The following is a 26,982-nucleotide window of genomic DNA, read 5'->3' on the forward strand; positions in this document are numbered from 1 at the left end:
ACCACTGATGTTGACTGACATGGAATTTATTCTATGCTTGTGTTATCGATTTAGTGTGTCACCTGCCTTGAAAGCTGGTGTACTTGTTTGTTCTGGAGCAAATGTGAATTTGTGAGATTCATTGTCATGCCATGGTATGTTTGTACTCTTGTCATTGTTTTGGAGTGTGCTGTTGCATTGTTCTTCATGTGCAGAGTTGTACTATGTTGTACAGGTCGTTGTTTCTGTCTTTTCTGTCTTTGTTGTTTTCATTGTTGTTTTTGTCATGCTTGTTGTTTCTGTTTTTGTTGTTTTCGTTGTTGTTCTTGTTGTTTTTGTCATGCTTGTTGTTGCTGTTGTTGGCTTGGTAATGCTTCTTGTTGTTGTTGTGCTTGTAGTTTTTGTTGTTGTTCGTGTTGTGTTTCTTGTTGTTGCTGTTCTTGTTTCTGCTGTGCTTCTTGTGGTTTTTGTTGTTCTTGTTGCGCTCAATGACTGTTCCGTGTGGATAATTTGAATAATTCTCAAAGTTATTGGTGTCAGTGTCCTTTGTGGTATCTGATGTTTCATTGAGCGTTTCTTCTTGAGGATTGTGAGAATGATCTGATGTTGCATTGATCTTGGTGACATCAGTCATTTGTGGTGGATTTGATTCCTCTTCTTTGATTCCTTGGTGCTCCTCTTCTGGAGTCATTTCTGATTGATCTGAATCATCTTTGGTTTCTTGGTGCTCCTCTTGTCGGTAGTTTAGAGTAGATGAGGTTTCAATTGATGTGGTCTCACTGGACTCTTGAGTAGCTGTACTCTGATTGTTGAGTGCTTCTGTACAGACGAGCTGAGATCTGTCAGTCTCGCTGTGATCTTGCACATCTTGTATGTTGATTGTGATCACATTGCCACTTGTCTCACATACAGTGGGTAGACATACATTGTCTTCTTGTTGATTATGTGAGCTGGGTATACTTTCATAGTCTGCTTCTGGTTGCTCAGATACGGTGGGTAGATCTTCATGGTCTTGATCATACATGGCGTTCGCTATGGAGTGTTCAATTGCTTCCATTCTGGAGTCTGTCAAAGAGCACTCTGTGGAGGCTTGCGTCGCTCTCTCTGTGGAGTCTTTCATCACTCTGTGTGGGGTCGTGCAGTGTTCTCTCTGTGGAGTCGATCTGTGCTCTCTCAACGGAGTCGGTCAGTACTCTCTGTGTGGCGTCATTTTCTTCTTGAATATTTGACAGGTTGCTGTCATCCAATGTATCAACGATCTGCCATTGCATCATGGTATTGGATTCATCTACCATGAGTAGAGTCGTGTTGAGCTTTTCAACCGTGTCATCGATGCTTTTACGATCGTATCCGAACCACTCAGCCATGTCTGAGTAATATTCTTTGATAAACAAATCATCTTCTGGTGTTTCGGATTTGTTATTGTTCTCGTCATTGTTAATTAACACATCATCTGCTTTAGATTTGGATTTATTTATTTGCTCTTCACTTTTTATGCTGCAAATTGCTAGTTCCGGGGTGCTGCGGAAGTTATTTTCAACTGCTGGTGGAAGTTCAGGCAATGTTGTGCCTTTTTGAGGTTGAATTCTTGCCTTTAAGAATCTTGTTTGTGATTTTCGGGCATTTTCCCTTTGTGTGGGCGTGGTCTGAGCCGCCTGACATCATGATGCTTGTGACGTAAAGCATAGGAATCGTTTGCTCATGTGCAAATCAATTTTCCATTACTGTGCGCTTTTCCGTAAACTGCGCATGTGCGGCTTGCACATGGGCAGAATGATTTGCGCCCAAACCGGTTATTTTCAACTGTGCATGCGCGGCTGTGGTTTCCTGCGCATGCGCAGACCCAGATTTGCGTCTTTTGTTCCCCGGGCAGTTTCAAATGTGCTCAGACGCCAGTTTGACGTGGACTTCTGTGTTTTTTTCTTGGTAAAAAGTTAATGTTATTTTTTTCCTTTTGATTTGCACTTTTCAATCGTGATTTCCAGTGTTAAACCTTTCTGTTCTGGTAATGATTGTTTGAGTTTTGCATCACTCATTCCCTGTGCAATTTAGTCTCCAACCATTGAATGTCTTAAAGCAGCATTGTTACTGGTGTTTCAGTGATCTTCAGATTTTTTGAGTATTACTTCTAATTTGGTGTTGTCTTCAACTTTCAAGTATTTAAAGCAGTTATAGATTTCTCTAGCTTCATGTCCTGCTAGCAGCAGTGCTATTTTCATTTCTTCTGAGGCCGTGCTCAAATCATTAGCTATGATATATATTTCGAACATTTGTTTAAAACTTTTCCATCTATGACTTAAATTAGCGGTTGTTTTCAGCTGCGCTGGAGTTCCAACGAGTTCATTGAATCAGCGAAGTCTCCCCACGTCGAATGTCCGGTCCAAGTTTTTTGACAGTTCGATCTTTCTTTGTCTGCATCTTGTGTAATCTTCTAGTAAGCGTTCTGAAGCCCCCTGGTACCCCACTGAATAAAGCTCGTAGTCTTACAGTTGAAGTAGATGCTTTATTGTGTGAGTTCATTCTCTCTCCAGCGCTTAACTATATTACATCCTAGCTGCCTGTCTGTGTCCTATTCACCAGCTGCTGTTCCTGTAAAGAGTCTTTTGTTGACTTCCTGTCTGTCTGTATTTATGCATCTCCCATGCTCCCTCTAGTGATTGCTTAGTTGTAGTGCATTTCCATTGACCTCTTGTACATATACACAGATATGCAGATCACTACACACATCATGCACATCTGCACCTGGTACCCCAGCAGCGTGCACCACGCATTTGTCCTGGTGCACTCGACAGTGGCTGACACCTTCGAGGTGCTCCGTTGGGTGAGGAGGCTGGCTCATGGGTGACAGGGGGTATCCTCCGTTACAACGACACCCATTCAGTGACCAGGAGCATCATCGAGCATTGCATCAGCATTCCACAGACGCGGTTGAAATGCCTGGACCGCTCTGGTGGAGCCCTCCAATATAGCCCTAGGAGGGTCTCCCACATCATGTTGGCCTGCCGTGTCCTGCACAGAGGGGCATGCTGGAGGAGGAGGACGGGAAAACACCAGGTCTCCATAGACTAGGAGGATGCGGAGGACTTTTTAAAATTTAATTTGTTCTTGGGATGTGACCGTCTCTGGCTGGGTCAGCATTTTTCGCCCATCCGTATTTGCTCTTGGACTGAGTGGCTTGTTTAGGCCATTTCAGCGGGGGGCACTTAAGAGTCAATTGCATCACTGTGTCGGTCTGGAGTCACATGTAGGCCAGACCAGTTAAAGACAATAGATTTCCTTCCCTGAAGGACATTCCTGAACCAGATGGGTTTTGACAACAATCGATAATGGTTTCCAGGTCATCGTTAGATTTTTTTATTCCATATTTTTGCTGAGTTCAAATTTCAACATCTGCCATGGTGGGATTTGAATTTGGGAACCCCATACTGTGATGTCAATCTGACCAATCGGATACTGTGGTCTCAATCTGACCAATCAGAACCTGTGGCCTCAGTCTGACCAATCAGATGCTGTGACCTCATTCTGACCAATCAGATACTGTGGCCCTCAATCTGACCAATCAGATACTGTGGCCTCAATCTGACCAGTCAGGTACTGTGGCCTTCAGTATGACCATTCAGGTATTGCGGCCCTCATCTGACCAATCAGGTACTGTGGCCTTCAGTATGACCATTCAGGTATTGCGGCCCTCATCTGACCAATCAGGTACTGTGACCTTCAGTATGACCAATCAGAAATTGTGGCCTCAATTTGACCAATCATATATTGTGGCCCTCAATCTGACCAATCAGATACTGTGGCCTTCAATATGGCCAATCAGATACTATGGCCTTCAATCTGACCAATCAGATAATGTGTCCTCAATCTGACCAATCAGATACTGTGACCTTCAATATGACCAATCAGAAACTGTGGCCTCAATCTGACCAATCATATATTGTGGCCCTCAATCTGACCAATCAGATACTGTGGCCTTCAATATGACCAATCAGATACTATGGCCTTCAATATGACCAATCAGATACTGTGACCTTCAATATGACCAATCAGAAACTGTGGCCTCAATCTGACCAATCAGATATTGTGGCCTCAATCTGACCAATTAGATACTGTGGCCATTGGTATGACCAATCAGATATTGCGGCCCTCATCTGACCAATCAGATATTGTGACCTTCAATATGACCAATCAGAAATTGTGGCCTCAATCTGACTAATCAGATATGTTGGCCTCAATTTCAATCTGACCAACCAGATACTGTGGCCGTCAATCTGACCAATCAGATACTGTGGCCTCAGTCTGACCAATCAGATACAGTGGCCCTCAATCTGACCAATCGAATACTGTGGCACTCAATCTGACCAATCGGATACTGTGCCCCTCAATCTGACCCTCAATTCGGCATGTCCACATTAACTCTGACCAACTTTTACAGATGCACCATAGAAAGCATCCTATCTGGCTGCATCACAGCCTGGTATGGCAACTGCTCGGTCCAGGACCACAAGAAACTTCAGAGGGTCGTAAACACAGCCCAGTCCATCACACAAACCTGCCTCCCATCCATTGACTCCATCTACACCTCCCACTGCCTGGGGAAAGCAGGCAGCATAATCAAAGATCCCTCCCACCCGGCCTACACACTCTTCCAACTTCTCCCATCGGGCAGGAGATGCAAAAGTCTGAGAACACGCACAAACAATCTCAAAAACAGCTTCTTCCCCACTGGTACCAGATTCCTAAACGACCCTCTTATCGACTGACCTGATTAACACTACACCCCTATTTGCTTCACCCGATGCCGGTGTTATCTAGTTACATTGTGTACCTTGTGTTGCCCTATTATGTATTTTCTTTTATTTCCTTTTCTTTTCATGTACTTAATGATCTATTGAGCTGCTCGCAGAAAAATACTTTTCACTGTACCTTGGTACATGTGACAATAAACAAATCCAATCCAATCTGACCAATCAGTTACAGTGGCCCTCAATCTGACCAATCAGATACCGTGGCCCTCAATCTGACCAATCAGATACTATGGTCCTCAATCTGACCAATCAGTTACTGTGGACTCAATCTGACCAATCAGATTCTGTGGCCCATAATCTCACCAATCAGATACTGCGGCCCTCAATCTGACCAATCAGATACCATGGCCCTCAATCTGACCAATCAGATACTATGATCCTCAATCCGACCAATCAATTACTGTGGCCTAAATCTGATCAATCAGTTACTGTGGCCTCAATCTGACCAATCAGTTACTGTGGCCTCAATCTGACAAATCAGATACTGTGGCCTCAATCCGACCAATCAGATACTGTGGCCCTCAATCTGACCAATCAGTTACTGTGGCCTCAATCTGACAAATCAGATACTGTGGCCTCAATCTGACAAATCAGATACTGTGGCCTCAATCTGATCCATTTTTAATCTTCTCTTGCAGGAGAGGTTTCTCACTAGTGGAAGATGCAGATAATTGGATGGCAAAGAATCCATCCAGCTATTGTAGAGATAAAAAGTTAGAATATTCATGTCAAAAGATTAAACTGTGAGAAAATAATGGCAATACAATAATATTAATCACTGATTGTCACAAGTAGGCTTCAATGAAGTTACTGTGAAAATCCCCGAGTCACCACATTCCGGCGCCTGTTCGGGGAGGCCGGTATGGGAATTGGACCTGCGTCGCTGGCCTTGTTCTGCATTACAAGAAAGCTGTTTAGCCCACTGTGCTAAACCAGCCCCAATACTTAGTGTCGAAAAAGAGAACAGGGCCTGTAGCCGGATCACGAATTTGTCTTTCCATATTTTATATGGACCAACCTTCATTTGTGCTTAATTCAAGGACCTCACACTCTGAGAATTTGAGATGCTCTCCTTTCCAGAACTACTACTCTTTGTCAGCTGTAAATTATTCCTGGCCTACAGTTCTCAGCAAACTGCGTTTTATCAGTATTCACATCATTGAGAATTTCCCAGGGTGATTCTCTCAACAGTCAGGCACTCAAGCAAACTGCAGAACAACTCAAGGCATGTCTTTCCTTAGGTTATAACAGTAATTATGAATTTGTATCACCAAATAATTTCCAGAACAAGTTGGAGCATGAACTGCAGAAACCTTTACTAAGGTGTTGGAAATATGAGAAGAGAAATCATTCATTCATGTTTGCCAGAGCAGCTTTTCTCCTTTTAGCTGCTAAAAATTGCCATGATTTTCTGTCATTAATTCAAATTCTAACTTTAGGAGTGTTATAACCTGCCTACTTACGATTGGCTGGGGACTAATGACTATCCCACAATCCTGTGGGAGTATGAACTTCCCCAATGAGGGGGGCGGAGAAACTCCTAGTATAAATAAGCTGGCCAGTTCAGGAACCAGGAAGAAGGAGAAGGTAGCAAGGGAAGTTACTGCTACTGTTATGTGTATATTGTTATAGTAAATAAATGTTGTTACTTTGTATCCTCGTGCTGGATTCTTCGTGGCCCTTACAAAAAGGAGTCTTTAAAAACTTTTTATTTCTCGAATAGCAATGTATTGATGCGTATGGTGATGTAATAGGATATATTTCCCCCTTCTGATATGCAACCTCACTATCAAAAAGCACATTATCTGTAAATCTTGCCCATAGAGCAGCCAATGAATTACCACCTCCTCAAATTGAACCTCACATATACACAGGCAAAGGACTGTTTAATACAGGGTAATGTCAGAAAACTGTTCAGCGGTTTCACAGTAACTCAAGAAGTGATTTTTTTCACAACATCAACACAATTCTTCATAAAAGACTGAATGTGAGCTCAATAATAAATGGTTAACTGTTCCAATTGTGAAATTGCAGCAATCCAGTTCCAAATTCAGATTAAAAGATAAATGTCAGATGGTTATCACTGATTACAGCTTTAGTGCCATCTGTTATACTGTCGACTTGTTACCCTGGGCACTTTTGTGCTGTTCAGGATCTGGGACAACTGTGAGCCCCAGAGTACACTTTTGCCTCTTTAATGTTTAGGTAATTAGCCATGAACCTTTTTGCCATATTTTGGATTTCTACTTGAATCACACGATAGGTTTTCCAAGACCAACAAACTGCTCGAGTTGAAACTGATGACTGTGGCACTAAAATGCGATGCATATATGGTGTTGATTTTTATGGAGCCTACACGATTGGGAGAGAATTCAGGAGGGAAGGTGTGGTGGGTGGGAGGGGATGGAGGGTGGGAGTTGGAATGTCTGATTCCTTCCTGTCACCTTGACATTCTGCTTGTGAGGAAGGAGGAAGCTGCCCATTCCGCTCGAAGGCCGAATGAGTCACTTAAGTGGCCAATTAGGACCTGTTCCAGCCACCACTGGCATTTATACCAGAAGTGGATAAGCCCTCCGGTGTGTGGGACTACCTGCTGGCCTCCCTCTGGGCTTGGGGGTAGCGGAGAGCCCTTCTAATCAGTCACTCTGTGGATGATAGAGGCCCCCCCCCCTCCTCCCCTCCCCCCCCCCCCCCCCCCCCTCCCACACCACCCCTCCGGCAGCATTGGCCGCTCCTGTGGTAACACCTTACCTGTCCTCACCAACCCCATCCCCCATCTTAGCTAAGTCCTGGTGAGACCCAATCCCACTTTACCTTGCAGTGACAGCCAGCAGCTCTTATGGGCAGTTTCTCGTCTCTCAAAGTTACAGGATTCCTGGCAGCAGATCAATAGCTGCAAGGTGGGTTTATGATCCATCCAGAGTTCCTCAATCTGCTGAGGCTGGGTTTTTCCACCCCACCTTCCCCACCTCCTGCATCGCCCCACTGCTCCCAGCCCACCATCAGGATCACTGATGCCATGACAAAATCCAGCTCATTGACTATTTTAATTTTTAAAAATCTGCAATAATCCCCACGAGGTCCATGAGGATACTCTAATTGATCTCCCTGTGGGAGAATGTGAGCTACCGCACTAGTGGGTGGATGCATACCCAGCTTACAATCTAGTAGAAAGGCCGGCCTAAACAGGGCCCGGCACGTTGGTCGACCCAAATGGGACTAATACAGTGTGTGTATTTACCACCGTAGAGCCGTTTCCTTTGACCTTAAATAAACTAGCGTTCTCCCGACTATTCGACCTCCTGGGTCGTTATAACATCAATCTTTCGATCTCAGATGAGATCCTGAATTTTACAAAATGACTGGGAAATAGTTATCAAAAAATAAGAGGCAAAGAAAATGTCCATTAAACATGAAGAGAGCACACACAAAACCCATAAGATGGTTGTATTGTGTGAAGTCCTCTTTTCGCTGACAGCAATAAACATTAATCATTCATCTAAACCAATTTCTGAATTAACCAGGGTTTGTAACTCTTTATTTGCCAAGACAGAAAAGGAAACCAACACCACAATATATTGTGGATAAAAATTCTCCATTTTGTCACACTGCTCTCCGTGATTTGAACTGTAATTTGCAGTTCCTACCTTGCAATCCAATCGGCAAATTTGTCCTTCATGAGCGATCATGTCTCCAGGAGCCTGAAGAAAATGAGGGCAGAAAAATCGCTCCTGCACAGGTTCTTCGCCTTCTGACACCCGAGACCTTGTCCTGTTATTTAATACATGGCAAATTGTATTACTGTGGGCAATTAGACATTATTCCTTTGATTTCTGTCTCAGTAAAATGCAGGCAGTGAAATGTGCTGTCGAATTCAATAAGTGTACTCAGAACATTGGTCGATGGGCGGGATTCTCCGCTCTTGTCCGTGGCGGGATATGTTGTGACCGGGAATGGAATATTTGACATTCCACCCAGAAAAAAATTCTGGCCCCGGAAAATTCCAGCCATGAATCAGGATGGAAAAATGCAGCCTGTATCGAAGAATTATAGTCATTGTTATTTGTTGAATTACGAGGCCAATGTGAAATTTATTCAGTAACAAATTTTAGCAAGAATTACCTATTTTTCAGATTCACCAATCTGAGTTCTTTCTTGAATTACATATCTCAAATTCTAATTCTAGGTAGCACTCCATTTTCTTTATCAGTACTGTGTTCCTCTTTTTCAGTTTTTGCTTCTCATCAAGGTAATTGCTTGTATTCCAATGGCACAGTAGTTTCATTGCAACATAATTGTGGCAAGATCATTGAGGAAAATAGTCCAAAGTAGAATCATGGAATGGTTACAGCAGAAAATGAACCCATTCAGCCCATTATATATATGCCTGTTCCCTGCAAGAACAATTCGCCTGCCTTCCCTGTAACCCTGATGTTTTTTTTCCTCTTCACATACCGATCCAATTCTTTTTTGAAAGCCATGACTGAATCTGCCTCCATCACACTCTTAAGCAGCACACTCCAGATCCTAATCACACTTTCCGTAAAAAATGGCTTTCCACCTGCTGTTGTTGCTTCTTCTGCCAATCACCTTAAACCTATGTCCTTTGGTTCTTTGTCCTTTGACCGACGGGAACAGAAAATAATTCATATTTGAGATGGATGACGGAAGATGAAGGAATTATATTTTGACCGGAGGGGGTGCAGAGGAGATTCTCCAAATTGCCTGGGGTGGTAAGCTTCAGCTATGAGGAGGGACTGGATAGGTTGGGTTTGTTTTCCCTAGAGCAGAGGAGGCTGAGGAGGGATCTAATGGAAGTATACAAAATAATGAGAGGCGTAGATGAGGCAGATAGTAAGAATCTTTTCCTCATGGCAGAGGTGTCTAAAACCAGAGGGCATAGGTTAAAGGCGAGGAGTAAATGGTTTAGAGGGGACCTGAGGAAACGTTTTTTCACGAACATGGTGGAAATATGGAACGTGCTGCCTGAGAGGGTGGCGGGGGAAGGTACTCTCGCAATGTTTAAGAAGCATCTGGACGAGCACTTGAAATCACCAAAGCATAGTCAGCTGTGGACTAAGCGCTGGTAATTGGGATTAGTATATATTTGAATTTGATGGTCAGCATAGACATGGTGGGCCGAAGGGCCTGTTCTGTGCTGAATGATATTGACCAAGTGAAAGAATGTTCAACTGATGTAAGACAGGGTAGATTATCATATTATCTCCACTTGCTTGTAGTGGATTACACTCGAGGAAGTTTGGGAACAAAGTCAGATGGTGCTATTTGTCTAACAGTTGATCGGCATGATATTGGAGCAGATGCTTGCAATTATTCCAGAAGAATTTTTGAAACCAAGTAAACACAGTTATTTGGCCCATAATATTCACTTTGTCCTCATAATGATCAGAATGATCCAATAGCGAAAATCATCAAGACCATTATTATGACCCTTCATTCAAAAAGCTTAGAAGTTCACACAGGACTGACTGTTTCAACCAAGGTAAGGTCTTTTAAGTATATAATATAAGAATAATCTTTATTGTCACAAGTAGGCTTACATTAACACTGCAATTAAGTTACTGTGAAAGGCCCCTAGTCGGCACATTCCGGCGCCTGTTCGGGTACACAGAGGGAGATTTCAGAATGCCCAAATTACTAACAGCATGGGTGCGATTCTACACCGGGAGGGAGAATCGCCGGGGCGCCGCGCGAATCACGCCACGCCGCCCCGACCCTTGCACGTGATTCTCCCCCCCCCCCCCAAAAACAGCGATTCGCGCCGGGCCGCTCGGAGAATCGCCGCAAACGGCGAGCGGCGATTCTCCAGCCCGAATGGACCGAGCGGCCGCTACGACACGACAGGTTCCCACCACCGCCATCCACCCCTGGTCGCTGCCGGCGGGAACTCTGCGGGAACGCTGGGGGGGGCGGCCTGTGGGGGAGGGGGGCTCATTCACCGGGGGGGGGGAGCCTCCGATGGGGTCTGGCCCGCGATCGGGGCCCACCGATCGGCGGGCCAGCCTCTCCCCCTCCCCCGGACCTACCTACCTCCGCGTGCGGCCCCAGAACACCGGCGCCATGTTGGTCAGGGGCCGGCGCACGTAAGAAGTTCCCCGCGCATGCGCAGGATGGTGCGGCTCAACTGCGCATGCGCGGGTTGGCGCGGCGCCCATTTGGCACTGCGTAAGGACGCTGGAGTGGCGTGAACTGCTCCATCGCTGTGCTGGCCCCCTGTGGGGGCCAGAATGGGTCATGCCCGGGCCCTGTTCGCACCATTGTGGAACGCGACGGCGTTCACGATGGCGCGGGCACTTAGTCCCGGGAGCGGAGAATCCCGCCCCATGTCTTTCGGGACTTGTGGGAGGAAACGGAGCACCCGGAGGAAACCCACGCAGACACGGGGAGAATGTGTAGACTCCACACAGGCAGTGACCCAAGCAGGGAATCAAACCTGAGACCCTGTAGCTGTGAAGCAACAGTGCTAACCACTGTGCTACCGTGCTGCCCCAAAACAACAGATCTTTGTTCAGGCATATCCCTGCCAGATAACATTGACATTGTTGCATTCAGCAAGCACCATATGTGCTTATTTGCAGTCATCAATACACTCAGAAATCATCGTTTAGTTATCATTTGACATCCCAAGTAATTAAATAATGATCAACTGGCATCATTAGTTATTAATTGACATCAAATTAAATCACACAGGGGTCATAACATCATTTGTGATCATTTAGCATCATTTAATTACCTTTAACGTTCTCAGAAGCATTCAACTAACATCAAAACATTCCAAGTTCTCGTGATCACTCTGAAATTTGACTAAGTATCAACCATCAGTTGACAGCAACCATATCATTGCCACAGATATTTTCCAGTCCCAGGTGCTACAGTATATTACACATCCATTGTGTAGATTTCACTCATCCAGAGCCCATTGACACACTGCAACTTACGGAGGGAGTGGGAGCTTTCGCACATTTGGGTAAGGTGACAAAATATAGAATGGGAAGAGCGCGGGGAGAAAGGAGGCATCAATGAATAAATGAAGGTTGAATACCTGCGTGAATATGGCTAAGTGGGATATGGGAGGTAGGTCATGAGTGAGTGCGGCTGATTGGGGATGGGAGGGCAAAAGTGAGTGAGTGGGGGCTGTGTGGGGAGGGAAGGTGTGAGTGAGTGGGGGCTGTGTGGGGAGGGAAGGTGTGAGTGAGTGGGGGCTGTGTGGGGAGGGAAGGTGTGAGCGAGTGGGGGCTGGGTGGGGAGGGAAGGTGTGAGTGAGTGGGGCTGTGTGGGGAGGGAAGGTGTGAGTGAGTGGGGGCTGTGTGGGGAGGGAAGGTGTGAGTGAGTGGGGGCTGTGTGTGGAGCGAAGGTGTGAGTGAGTGAGGATTGAGGAAGGGTGTGATTGAGTGAATAGGGGTTGTGTGGAGATTGAGGGAGGGTGTGAATGAGTGAGGGCTGAATGTGGATTGGAAGGAGGGTCTGTGAGTGGGGCTCAGTAGGGATGGAGGGAAGGCGTGAGTGAGTGAGTGTGTGAATAAGTAAGTGAGAGAGTGAGTGAATATGTGAGGTGAGGTGAGGGGGCTGCAGGCCTAATGTTCGCTATTTATGTCAAATGATGATGATTCCAAATATTTTGAGTGTATTTGAACACAAATTATGTTGATAATTTCTGTTAGGGATGGTTAGAATTCTCCACTTTTATTCCTGTATCTTCCAACCATTCCACTCCTATTACAGGTTAATGGCAGCCAGGATAACAAAAAAGCCTTGTCTTTATTAGTTTGCTTAATAATGTGGAATGTTCAAGGATGGATTCTGTGTCCTGCGACATCCGGTGGACGTTTCCTGATGGGTCGGAGAATCGGCATCGGGGAAAATCGGCGAACGCAAAGCTCTGATCGCGCAGGTGCTGGGATCGAGGTTCACAACCATCCAAGGCCATTCCCCCCCCACCACAGATTAGCTCCAAACCACCCCCCGCACATCACTAGTGTGGTTGTGACGTGGTGGATCTTGGGGGAGTTAACCCCAGTGTCCATCTGAGGTTCACCCCCCCCCACAATGCACTGCCTGCCCACCCCTCCTCTACCAGATTCCCCCCCCCCCCCCCCCCCACACACACACAATGACTCCCTCCCAGGGACCCTTAAGAGGGAGACTCCCTCAGGGATCCCATAAATAGGAGAGACCCTTACCAGTGACCCATGAATAGACCCCTAACCGAAGGAGTAAATGCAGTGAAATCACACGCTTGAGTGATTGGAATGCACTTAGTGCATTTTCATCTCTTTGGTGTGGTCAATGTTTACAAACATTGGGGTTTCACCACTTAGGCCACTGAAGTATGAAGGGATATGAATGGATCAAAGCTGCAGATGTTTTTACGAGCTGTCATTCACAAACCACTGCTGGAAAACCATGAATGGATTGCAGATAATGGATCCCCTTCAAAGAATGGATACATGGAGCTGCAAGGTAAGTACTGCAGCTATAGAGCTTCCCAGAGGATCGGTATGGACTGCTCTCTAGCTTCCAGACAGGGGTCCTTTTCAAGGCCTGCGTGTTTGTGTGTGTTGGGGGGGGTTCCTTTAGGTGGGGGTCCCTGTGGGCTTCCCCCAATTACAGGGATCCCGGGGAAGTCTCTTATTACAGGGCTCCCAGTCAGGGAATCCCCTGCAACAGGGGGCCCAGTGGGGGTCCCAGTGGGGGTCCCACTATTACAGGGGTCCCGGGGGGGGCGTGTCAGGTCACCCTGTACTTATATCCATGCTCCAGCTGGCATGCAGTAGAACTCGTTCACGCCAACAAGGGGGGGGGGGTTTGGAGCATTGTGTTCGGGCCAATCCCGATTTTGCTGCAATGCCCGACTCTCCGTCCCATCAGGGAACGCATACCGGGTGTCCCAGGGACAGAGAATCCCGCCCATAGTCTCACAAACGGAAAGTTCAACCCAAACTCACCTTTAAAATCAAGTGGACTCCAACAATAGTGACATTTAAGGGGCATCTTGACAAATACATGAATAAGATGAGAATAGAGGGATACGGACCCAGGAAGAGTAGAAGACTGTGTTTAGTCAGGCAGCATGGTCGGCACTGGCTTGGAGGGCCGAAGGACCTGTTCCTGTGCTGTACTTTTCTTTGTTCTTTGTAACAGTAGCCTTGACAAGTTACTGTTTAAAAATAAATGTAAAGTACCCAATTCTTTTGTTTTCCAATTAAGGATCAATTTAGAGTGACAATCCACCTACCCTACACATCTTTGGGTTGTGGGGGTGAGACCCTCACAGGCATGGGGAGAATGTAAACTCGACATGGACAATGACACGGGGCCAGGATCGAATCCGGGTCCTCGGCCCTTGAGACAGCATTGCTGATCACTGCGCCACCCTGCCGCCCTGACTTGACAAGTTACTAACGCGGTTCACAAAAGTTAAATTAGGAGGTTTCAAAGACCAACCTACATTCCCTTGTACAGAAGATGAATGTGTGAACTAATTGAGGTGTTTAAGATAATTAAGGATATGATAGGGTTGACGTAGAGAAATGATTTTCTCTGGCTGGAGAAGTCCAGAACTATTCCTTAAAATTATAACTAAGTAATTCAAGGAGGTGTCAGGAAGCACTTTTTTTACATAAAGTATTGGAAATCCGGAACACTCTGCCACAAAAGCTGTTGAAATAGGAGCCGGAATTCTCAAGTCGCGACTGCCCCTTCTGCTGTGAGCAAGGACAGAGAATTCGGGGCTCAGCCAAATTATAGAATCATAGAATTTACAGTGCAGAAGGAGGCCATTCGGCCCATCGAGTCTGCACCGGCTCTTGGAAAGGGCACCCTACCCAAGCCCACACCTCCACCCTATCCCCATAACCCAGTAACCCCACCCAACACTAAGGGCAATTTTGAACACTAAGGACAATTTAACATGGCCAATCCGCCTAACCTGCACATTTTTGGACTGTGGGAGGAAACTGGAGCACCCGGAAGAAACCCACGTCGACACGGGAGAACGTGCAGACTCCTCACAGACAGTGACCCAGCGGGGAATCGAACCTGCGATCCTGGCGCTGTGAAGCCACTTGTGCTGCCGTGCTGCCCCATTCACTGCAGTGGGAACGGAGAATCCCGTCCAAGGTCAATCGAAGGTTTTAAAATGAAGATGTTTTGTATTATTAAGTGTTGCAAATATCATAATGCAAAGGTTTTAGAATATATCTTTTAGCTTTTGGAATTAAAGTTTCAATAGGTTAAGACACTGATAAGGAGCCTTGCAGTAAATGCAATTTAAATAAGCTTGGAATTCATTACGCTCCAAACCTCAGGCCACGTTGACTTAAGAGGTTAACAGCTGGAAAGGCAAGGTCATAAAATAGCATTTTGGTCTCTTTTGAAAATATATATAAATGTGTTATATGGTTCAGAGAAGATTCACTCAACCCATTCCTGGGTTGAGGGGCTTATGTAATGAAGAAAGGTTGGACAGTTTGGGCCGATACCTGAAATTCTGCAAGTCATCAACTTATTTATAGTTTTAAACCATTACATCGGGCTATTGGAAACCAAGAATGTTTTCCTGATGTTTTAACTCACTGCACAGGAGCCAGAGGGAGGCCGGTGCTGGAGCTTTGGAACCCAGAGCTGCGAGATTGCTGAAGGAATTGGAGGGTAACCTCAGCAGAAGCGAATGGAAGGACCCCAATTAAATCATGCAGCTTGGTGAATAGCCACTGATAAATCAGAGTGAATTCCAGCGAGCTGTGGTATATTTTTGGTTTGTTCCCAGAGCAGAAAAGTTAATTAATGCTCGAGATTTTTTACGATAAGGTGGGGGACTCTTGTAGGGGTAGGACGTACAATGTAAGTTCTCCCAGTGAGCCAGAGAAGACACAGCCAGAGTGAGACAGAACCAAGAGTGAGTTTGGGAATTTGAATCTAGGTGGGAATTCAAAGCTGGGTGGGGAGGAAGTGCTTTTTATCCCTGGTAAGTGACTGGTAAGTAGTTTTTCTGTTTTCTTTTTCTTTTCATTGGTATATTTATTTTATTTTTTCTTTGTTGTTTATTTGTTTATCTCAGACCCATGCCATGCTCCTCGTGTGCGATGTGGGAGCTCAGGGACACATCCACTGTCCCTCGCTCCTTCACGTGCAAGAGGTGTGTCCAGTTGCAGCTCCTGTTAGACCGCTTGACGGCTCTGGAGCTGCGGATGTGACTCACTTTGGAGCATCCGCGATGCTGAGGACGTCGTGGATAGCACGTTTAGCGAGCTGGTCACACCGCAGGTGAAAGGTACTGAGGGAGATAGAAAATGGCTGACCAAAAGACAGAGCAAGAGTAGGAAGGCAGTGCAGGTGTCCCCTGCGGTCATCTCCCTGCAAAACAGGTATACCGCTTTGGATACTGTTGAGGGAGATGGCTCACCAGGGGAAGGCAGCAGCAGCCAGGTTCATGGCACCGTGGCTGGCTCTGCTGTGCAGTTGGGCAGGAAGAAGAATGGCAGGGCTATAGTGATAGGGGACTCAATCGTAAGGGAAATAGACAGGTGGTTCTGCGGATGCAATCGAGACTCCAGGATGGTATGTTGCCTCCCTGGTGCAAGGGTCAAGGATGTCTCGGAGCGGCTGCAGGACATTCTGGGGGGGGGGGGGAAGGATGAACAGCCAGCTGCCGTGGTGCACATAGGCACCAACGATATAGGTAGAAAATGGGACGAGGTCCTACAAGCTGAATTCAGGGAGTTAGGAGTTAAACTAAAAAGTAGGACCACAAAGGTAGTAATCTTAGGAATGCTACCAGTGCCACGAGCTAGTCAGAGTAGGAATGTCAGGATAGATAGGATGAATGCGTGGCTCGAGAGATGGTGCAAGAGAGAGGGATTCAAATTCCTGGGACATTGGAACCGGTTCTGGGGGAGATGGGACCAGTACAAACCGGACGGTCTGCACCTGGGCAGGACTGGAACTGATGTCCTGGGGGGGGGGGTTTGCTAGAGCTGTTGGGGAGAGTTTAAACTAATGTGCCAGGGGGATGGGACCGATGCAGGAAGTTGTAAGGTAGTAAAACAGGGACAGAAACAAAAGGCAATAAGTGGGAAAGTGTAAGGCAGAGAAGCCATAGTCAAAAATCAAAAAGGGCGACAGTACAAGGTACAGTGACTGAGGGGAGCTCAGTGAATAGGACCAGGAATACTAAAAGGAATAAAACGGGAAGTGAAAACATGAATGGTAAGCAACGCGGCAGGTTGTTACATGAAGATATGGGTTCAACGACAAGGAAAATTAGGAGAAAGGTTAAGAGGAAATATAACTTAGGAGAGGTTACTGATCGAGGTGTTCAGATTCAGAACAGAGGTAAAAAAGCCAACATCAGTGTACTTTACTTGAATGCTCGTAGTATTCGGAATAAGGTAAATGAGTTGATGGCGCAAATCATCGTGAATGACTATGATTTAGTGGCCATTACTGAAACATGGTTAAAGGATGGTCACAACTGGGAGTTAAATATCCAAGGGCATCAAACTATTTGGAAGGACAGAGTGGATGGTAAGGGAAGTGGTGTAGCTCTGTTATTTAAGGATGACATCCGGGCAATAGTAAGGGATGACATCGGTGCTATGGAGGATAAGGTTGAATCCATTTGGGTGGAAATCAGGAATAGTAAGGCGAAAAAGTCACTGATAGGAGTAGTCTATCGGCCACCAAATAGTAGCATTATGGTAGGGCAGGCAATAAACAAAGAAATAACTGATGCATGTAGAAATGGTACAGCAGTTATCATGGGGGATTTTAATCTACATGTCGATTGGTTTAACCAGGTTGGTCAAGGCAGCCTTGAGGAGGGGTTTATAGAATGTATCCGTGATAGTTTTCTAGAACAGTATGCAATGGAACCTACGAGGGAACAAGCGGTCCTAGATCTGGTCCTGTGTAATGAGACAGGATTGGTTCAGGATCTCATAGTTAGGGATCCTCTCGGAAGGAGCGATCACAATATGGTGGAATTTAAAATACAGATGGAGGGTGAGAAGGTCAAATCAAACACTAGTGTTTTGTTCTTAAACAAAGGAGATTACAATGGGATGAGAGAAGAACTAGCTAAGGTAGACTGGGAGCAAAGACTTTATGGTGAAACAGTTGAGGAACAGTGGAGAACCTTCCAAGCGATTTTTCACAGTGCTCAGCAAAGGTTTATACCAACAAAAAGGAAGGATGGTAGAAAGAGGGAAAATCGACCGTGGATATCTGAGGAAATAAGGGAGAGTATCAAATTGAAGGAAAAAGCATACAAAGTAGCAAAGATTAGTGGGAGACTAGAGGACTGGGAAATCTTTAGGGGGCAACAGAAAGCTACTAAAAAAGCTATAAAGAAGAGTAAGATAGATTATGAGAGTAAACTTGCTCAGAATATAAAAACAGATAGTAAAAGTTTCTACAAATTAATAAAACAAAAAAGAGTGGCTAAGGTAAATATTGGTCCTTTAGAGGATAAGAAGGGAGATTTAATAATGGGAGATGAGGAAATGGCTGAGGAACTGAACAGGCTTTTTGGGTCGGTCTTCACAGTGGAAGACACAAATAACATGCCAGTGACTGATGGAAATGAGGCGAGGACAGGTGAGGACCTTGAGAGGATTGTTATCACTAAGGAGGTAGTGATGGGTGGCAAGCTAATGGGGTTAAAGGTAGACAAGTCTCCTGGCCCTGATGGAATGCATCCCAGAGTGCTAAAAGAGATGGCTAGGGAAATTGCAAATGCACTAGTGATAATTTACCAAAATTCACTAGACTCTTGGGTGGTCCCGGCGGATTGGAAATTAGCAAACGTGACACCACTGTTTAAAAAAGGAGGTAGGCAGAAAACGGGTAATTATAGGCCAGTGAGCTTGACTTCGTTTGTAGGGAAGATGCTGGAATCTATCATTAAGGATGAAATAGCGAGGCATCTGAATGGAAATTGTCCCATTGGGCAGACGCAGCATGGGTTCATAAAGGGCAGGTCGTGCCTAACTAATTTAGTGGAATATTTTGAGGACATTACCAGTGCGGTAGATAACGGGGAGCCAATGGATGTGGTATATCTGGATTTCCAGAAAGCCTTTGATAAGGTGCCACACAAAAGGTTGCTGCATAAGATAAAGATGCATGGCATTCAGTGGAAAGTAGTAGCATGGATAGAGGATTGGTTAATTAATAGAAAGCAAAGAGTGGGGATTAATGGGTGTTTCTCTGGTTGGCAATCAGTAGCTAGTGGTGTCCCTCAGGGATCAGTGATGGGCCCACAATTGTTCACAATTTACATAGATGATTTTGAACTGGGGACCAAAGGCAATGTGTCCAAGTTTGCAGACGACACTAAGATAAGTGGTAAAGCAAAAAGGCAGAGGATACTGGAAGTCTGCAGAGGGATTTGGATAGGCTAAGTGAATGGGCTAGGGTATGGCAGATGAATACAATGTTGACAAATGTGAGGTTATCCATTTTGGTAGGAATAACAGCAAAAGGGATTATTATTTAAATGATAAAATGTTAAAACATGCTGCTGCGCAGAGAGAACTGGGTGTGCTAGTGCATGAGCCGCAAAAACTTGGTTTACAGGTGCAACAGGTGATTAAGAAGGCAAATGGAATTTTGTCCTTCATTGCTAGAGGGATGGAGTTTAAGACTAGGGAGGTTCTGCTGCAATTGTATAAGGTGTTAGTGAGGCCACACCTGGAGTATTGTGTTCAGTTTTGGTCTCCTTACTTGAGAAAGGACGTACTGGTACTGGAGGGTGTGCAGAGGAGATTCACTAGGTTAATCCCAGAGCTGAAGGGGTTGGATTACGAGGAGAGGTTGAGTAGACTGGGACTGTACTTGTTGGAATTTAGAAGGATGAGGGGGGATCTTATAGAAACATATAAAATTATGAAGGGAATAGATAGGATAGATGCGGGCAGATTGTTTCCACTGGTGGTTGAAAACAGAACAAGGGGTATTGCCTCAAAATAAGGGGAAGTAGATTTAGGACTGAGTTTAGGAGGAACTTCTTCACCCAAAGGGTTGTGAATCTATGGAATTCCTTTCCCAGTGAAGCAGTAGAGGCTCCTTATTTGAAGAATAAAGGGATTAAGGGTTCTGGTGTTCGGGCCGGAAAGTGGAGCTGAGTCCACAAAAGATCAGCCATGATCTCATTGAATGGTGGAGCAGGCTCGAGGGGCCAGATGGCCTACTAGTTCTTCTGTTCTTATGTAGAAGTGAGTTTGAACACAAATCCTTATAAATTTCTAAGTTAATGCTGCTGCGTTTTTTATAAAACTGAAATCCTGTGGTGTAGTTCTGTCAGCTAATTACTGGGTGTTCACATTTCTTCTTTAAATGTTCACGGTCCCAACAGGATTGTAACATGAAGGATGTGGAACCTATACAGGTAGATGGTCTTTAAAATACAAATCAACCATGAATTCTGCAGCAGAACAGGGTCAAGGAGGCTGGATGGCCTCCTCTTGTCTCCTTGAACCCGTTCCGATGTTTTAACACGTGTATCGGTACTTATGTACTCAAAATGGCTGAAGATAACTAGATCCACCTGCACGGCTTTCATTGATGTTTGTATGACTAAAGCAGGAGATTATTGCTGCAACAGTAAACCCATAGTGAAAACTGAGGGGCCATGCCTTTGACAATGCATGGAGCATTCAGGATCCAGATCTTGGCAGATCATTGACAAGTTACTAACACCCAAAACAGCTCTTACTTTATGTGTCAGAAAATGTATATGTCAAAGAATGGGAAATAATACGCTATGCAACATAACTCTAAGGTAAACCTACCTACGGCTCTGAACTGATGGTACTATACGGCCACGTATTGGAGTATTCTGTACCATTAGATGACCAGAGAAACTGTTTCTTCCCTATATAAAACAGAGCATGTTAATACACTCAAAATAGGCTCAGGTCAAAGAATGATTTCAGTCAGAATGGAATGAAACAAATGTGCTATCCATATGTAAGCATATATAATTCATCCATATATAATCTATATATAAGCATTCAATGCAGAAAATTACTTAAAGCAGAATAGAACATAGAACATTACAGCGCAGTACAGGCCCTTCGGCCCACGATGTTGCGCCGACCTGTGAAACCACTCTAAAGCCCATCTACACTATTCCCTTATCGTCCATATGTCTATCCAATGACCATTTGAATGCCCTTAATGTTGGCGAGTCCACGACTGTTGCAGGCAGGGCATTCCACGCCCTTGCTACTCTCTGAGTAAAGAACCTTCCTCTGACATCTGTCCTATATCTATCTCCCCTCAATTTAAAGCTATGTCCCCCTCGTGCTAGACATCACCATCCGAGGAAAAAGGCTCTCACTGTCCACCCTATCCAATCCTCTGATCATCTTGTATGTCTCAATTAAGTCACCTCTTAACCTTCTTCTCTCTAACGAAAACAGCCTCAAGTCCCTCAGCCTTTCCTCATAAGATCTTCCCTCCAGACCAGGCAACATTCTGGTAAATCTCCTCTGCACCCTTTCCAATGTTTCCACATCCTTCCTATAATGCGGCGACCAGAATTGCACGCAATACTCCAAATGCGGCCACACCAGAGGTTTGTACAGCTGCAACATGACCTCATGGCTCCGAAACTCAATCCCACTACTAATAAAAGCTAACACTCCGTACGCCTTCTTAACAACCCTCTCAACCTCGGTGGCAACTTTCAGGGATCTATGTACATGGACACCGAGATCTCTCTGCTCAACCACACTGCCAAGAATCTTAGCATTAGCCCAGTACTTTGTCTTCCTGTTCTTCCTTCCAAAATGAATCACCTCACACTTTTCTGCATTAAACTCCATTTGCCACCTCTCAGCCCAGCGCTGCAGCTTATCTATGTCCCTCTCTAACTTGTAACATCCTTCCGCACTGTCCACAACTCCACCGACTTTAGTGTCATCTGCAAATTTACTCACCCATCCTTCTACGCGCTCCTCAAGGTCATTTATAAAAATGACAAACAGCAGTGGCCCCAAAACAGATCCTAGTGGTACACCACTAGTAACTGGACTCCAGTCTGAACATTTCCCATCAACCACCACCCTTTGTCTTCTTCCAGCTAGCCAATTTCTGATCCAAACTGCTAAATCACCCTGAATCCCATGCCTCCGTATTTTCTGCAGTAGCCTACCATGGGGAACCTTATCAAACGCTTTACTGAAATCCATATAAACCACATCAACTGCTTTACCCTCATCCACCTGTTTGGTCACCTTCTCAAAGAACTCAATAAGGTTTGTGAGGCACGACCTACCCTTCACAAAACCGTGTTGGCTATCTGTAATCAAATTATTGCTTTCCAGATGATTATACATCCTATCTCTTATAAACCTTTCCAAGGTTTTGCCCACAACAGAAGTAAGGCTCACTGGTCTAATAGCCTATAGTTAACTTCTAACCTGCAGCACATCCCCTTATATTAATTGTCCGATGGACTTAACACAGTATGACTGAATTTCCTGAGCTCTCCCACTGTAACATTGATGGTAACCTTGAGGAAATAGCGCAGATGGCTGATCTGAGTCATTGCTATAGTGAATTTCAACCAATCTCCCACTGGAGAATCCACCTGCAAACTTTAGGCACATATGTCATTTGCCATAGGTTGGTTTCTCACTCTTGGGGTCACCGGAACAGGAGTGGACCATTTAACCCCTCCAGCTTACAGATGTGGCAAGGTGATGCTATGCACGTTTCAAGGCGTTTACCGCCTAATATGATGTTCTCCACATTTCCAGATTGATTCTCGGGCTATTGCAAAGTCACATTTGTGAATGAAAGCAGTGGAGCAGGTCCTGGGCCACACATGCTGGGGATTTCACCAAGTGACCCGGAAATGCTGGACCTCCAGGTGATCATGAGTTTATTTGAATACATTTCTTCTAACACTTAAAAAAATGGGAGAGTATTTTAGAAAATAAATGCGCTCCCAGACATTTACACCCCTTTGAAATATATTCCAGAAACCAAAGGGGAAAAGTTTAGGTGAGCCTGTGTGTCTGTTAGCATTGGTGGATGTCTAAATGATTTAGCCAAGCCCCTTAGTTAATGAAAATGCTTTGAAGTCTTATGGAGAAAGGTTGTGCCTTAGCAACAAATTGTTGGCAAATGTTTGATATATTAAGAGAGGAGAGAGGGAAAATTAAAGATTAACCCATGACGTTAGGAGATACCAGGCAAATATCAGGCAATATGGAGTTAGGCTGCAGATTAGCCATGATCTCAATAAATGCTAGAATAGGCTTGGGAGACTAAATAGCCACAGAGTATAACTATATAATGGCCAGGATTCCTCAACACGCCCCCCCCCCACCCCCCACCCTCCCACAAAGTGGGACAGCTTGCCATTCGCCAGCAGGATCTTCCAGTTCCGCCGAAGTCTATGACATTTTGAATGGCTCACCCACCTTGCCACTGGGGTATCCGCCATTGGGGAGGCCTTCAGTGGGACCAGAAGTTTCCACCGGTGGAGAATCCCACCCAATGGGTGCATGATGACGAGGGAGAAGAAAAATAAGATACCCTTCCCTCACATGGACTTTACTTTTTGCGCAATCAAAAAAAAACATGATCATCTTCTAATTCTGTAATGCTACAGATTGCAATGCAAACAAATGAGCTACAAAATCACACATTCCAGTTAAAGACTTTGGTGCTCACCTGGGGATTTACAGCCATAATTGTGTAGTTTCCGTCATCATCATTCGTGGCTGATTCAATACACAACGAACATGCACCGTCACCATCGCGCTTCATCTTAAAATGTTCATTCTTCTTGGAAATCTGTTTACCATCTTTAAACCAATATACCTTGGGTTTTAAAGTATGAGAGCCATTATGGTAAATTGATGCCATTGACTGTTGCGCAGCAAGTATATATTCGGATAGAATAAATGACATATTTAGATAATAATGATTAACTATAGCAAGCATTGTGGAAAGGGGTCATCCCACAAGAGTGTTGGTAAGTTTTAACATCACAGACAGTCCAAAGCTTACTTTTGGCACTGGTATTCCCATAAGTTTGCAGCTCATTGTTACTGGTGACCCTTCAACCACTCGCAAATGTTTTAGTTTCTTGTCAAAGATTGGGGCGATGCACTTCCCTGTCGGAATATCCTCATGTTCCACCTCATCATCAGACTCTTCTACAGGAGTTCTCTCCAAGCGGAATTCAATTTCATTCAGGAGCCTTTGTTCAAAGTTGGACACCTTGTATTCCTAGGAGCAGAGATGACCTGTACACATTAACATCCAGAAACACTTATATATATGAATGCAATTGAGGTAGAAGGCAGAATTTTGAAAAGAAGAACGGCAGTAAATTCCAGGCTGTTGGGAGAAAAGCAACGATATTTGTAGCTGAGGCACCAGAGCAACAAAGTTGCATGCAAAGTGCTGAGGAGGCCAACACAGTAAGAAACTAACCACAACTTCAAAGATTATAGCAATGGGACCATGAGCAATGGAGAGTCCAGAGTAGCTGGGAGAGGCAGAAATTATTTGCCAAAGCACAACTGCCTTTTGGAGACCACTCCAGATATATGCTACCCACATGTAGCCGGTGTTTTCCTGATTAAATAATTGTTCATTTCTTGATAGATTTAACGTAAGTGAACATGTATCTTGCAGTTTTGCCTGCTTTCTCAACCTTTCCCCTCGCCTGAGGTGTGGTGATCCTCAGGTTAGATCACTATCAGTCAACTCTTCCCCCCTCAAAGGGGAAATCAGCCGATGGCCATCTGGGATTATGGTGACTTTACCATTATGTGAAATAAAACATTGGCGTTAACTGGCAAACAGAAATGAGTTTAAATTTGTCAAAGACAGGGCAGCACGTGGCGCAGTGATGGGACTACGGAGCTGAGGACCTGGGTTTGAATCCCAGCCCTGGGTCACTGTCCGTGTGGAGTTTGCAGATTCTCCCCGTGTCTGCGTGGGTTTCACCGCCACAACCTAAGGATGTGCAGGCTAGGTGGATTGGCCATGCTAAATTGCCCTTTAATTGGAAAAATATATAATTGGGTACTTTAAATTTAAAAAAAAAAGAAAACTGAAAAAACAAAAGACTGAAAAAAAAAATGTTTATAAAAAAAAAGATTTGTCAAAGATCTTGGTTGGCTGCTGTATCTTTTTGTTTTATACATAAAAGGACTGAAATGAAGAAGCTCAAGGCACTGATATTGGACAACAGATAGTTGAATTCCCATTAAACTGCAGATATTGAAACTTAAAGCCTGGTGTGCATATTGTATCTGTCTGGATGTTTGAAAAACCATAAACTAATGACTTGAACAGGTTGACTGCTATCTTTTGCCAAAGTCATAAACCGGGAGATTTTAACGTCATTTGTCTGAGTATAAAGAGGATTCATACATGCTAGACACTTTGGTGAAATGAGTTATAGGAGTAGAGTTTGAACAGAAACATTTTGAAACTAGCCATTATAAATAACGGTGTCACTGTGCCTCTTCTCTGTGTCGGAGGACTGTTTTTAGGTTATATCATTTCAGACACCTCATGAGACTACACTAAGTTATAGTAAGTACAGTAGTCACAGTCCCAGATGACCATAGGCTGCTTTCCCCTTTGACGGGGAGAGCCGACTGGTGGTGATTTAACCTGAGGATTGATCACCACAGCTCAGACGAGGGGAGAGGTTGAGAAGCGAGGCCTTCATGAATATCCTCAGCCGGTGTGAGAATTTAACCCGCGTTATTGGCCTTGCTCTGCATCACAAATCAGCCATCCAGCCAACTGAGCTAAACCAAACTAAACTGAGCTAAGTTAATATTAAAGAGTTTAATATTTAAATAATCTTATACATCAACTTACATGGAAAATGCAAATGCAACGTTATTTTAAATTTATAGCAGTTTAGAATTAAAGATCTTTCCTCTGAAGTATTATTTTCCCTGCAGTACTTGCTGCAAATCAACATTCAGGATTTCTCATATTATAACAGCTGCTCAACTCTTACTTTCAAACACTTCAGGAGAATAAATTGGTGAAAATATTGTTCACTCCTTACCCGACCACAACGTCACAGAATCACCGAGAATCCTAACCACACAATAAGCTTGGGTGTAGCTGGAAGGTTTAAGTGGCTACTGGACTAGTAATTCAGAGGCCCAAGCTTAAATCAGACCACGGCAGAATTTGAATTCAATACAAATATGGAATTAACAGTCTAATGATGACCATTGTCATGTGAGAGTACCTTTAAGAAATGGGTGTTTATAAATGGGTGTGTATATAAATATCTGTAGTGAGAGTACCTTTAAGAAATGGGTGTTTACTACTGCAGTGATGTCAGAGTGTGGATGGAGCTGGGCTGTCTGTCAGCTTTTTATTTTCGTTTTTGGTTGTTTGCTGCAGGTTGTGTTTTAGTTTTGTTTTCAGTGTTGGAGCTGAAGCCAGACACAGCAGGTGTACTGTTAACCTCTCTGCCATGAAAAGACTATCTCTTGATCATTTGGTGAATTCAGAATTATAAATGTTCTCAGAAGTGATTGTAAACCTAATGTGCTTCTGTTAAAAGGTGTTTCTTTTGTCTTCTGGATGTTGTTTGGGAAGTTATTAAGGATTACTTAGTGTTGTATTCTTTGGGGTTCTCTAAACCCTGGCCCATAACAAATTGGGGGCTCGTCCGGGATAAAAGTCTATCTATTGGATTGGCTTAGTGAACTAAAAGACACTGAGGGGTGAGCATATTGTGGTTATTTTTCAGGTGTGGTATTCTAGTTTAAGTAGAGAGTGTGTTGTGAACAATGGCTCTTTCAGAGGCTCTGATGTTTTTGGGGGTGGAGACGGTCACGTGCAGTCCCTTACGGACAGAGACTAAAAGCAGACTGGTAGATTCGGCAAAAACATTGCAGTTAACATTACCTGACAAAATGCAAAAAGATGAGGTAATTATGGCGGTGGCTAAGCATTTAAAGTTGCCTGAGATACAGTTTGACTCATTGGAAATGGCAAAAATTCTGTTGCAAATTAAACAAATGGAACATGAGAAAGAAGTAAAGCAACTTGAATACGAGAATGAGGAAAAAGAAAGAGAGAGAGAGGAAAAAGAAAGAGAGAGAGAGAGAGAGGAAAAAGAAAAGGGGAGAGAAGAAAGGAGAAAAGAAAGAATAGCCCTGGCAGA

At 44.5% G+C, this 26,982-nt stretch overlaps 1 protein-coding gene across 1 annotated transcript in view; it reads right to left on the minus strand.

Annotated features, from left to right (window-relative positions):
- mypn (myopalladin) overlaps positions 1–26,982 on the minus strand; it is a 400,028-nt gene that overhangs the window by 13,778 nt on the left and 359,268 nt on the right. The window contains 4 exon segments of the mRNA XM_072478794.1: positions 8,435–8,558; positions 20,600–20,682; positions 23,496–23,645; positions 23,835–24,056. Coding sequence (XP_072334895.1) covers positions 8,435–8,558; positions 20,600–20,682; positions 23,496–23,645; positions 23,835–24,056 — 579 coding nt within the window.

Source organism: Scyliorhinus torazame, chromosome 16, assembly GCF_047496885.1.
Source record: "Scyliorhinus torazame isolate Kashiwa2021f chromosome 16, sScyTor2.1, whole genome shotgun sequence".
Classification (NCBI taxonomy): Eukaryota; Metazoa; Chordata; class Chondrichthyes; order Carcharhiniformes; family Scyliorhinidae; genus Scyliorhinus; species Scyliorhinus torazame.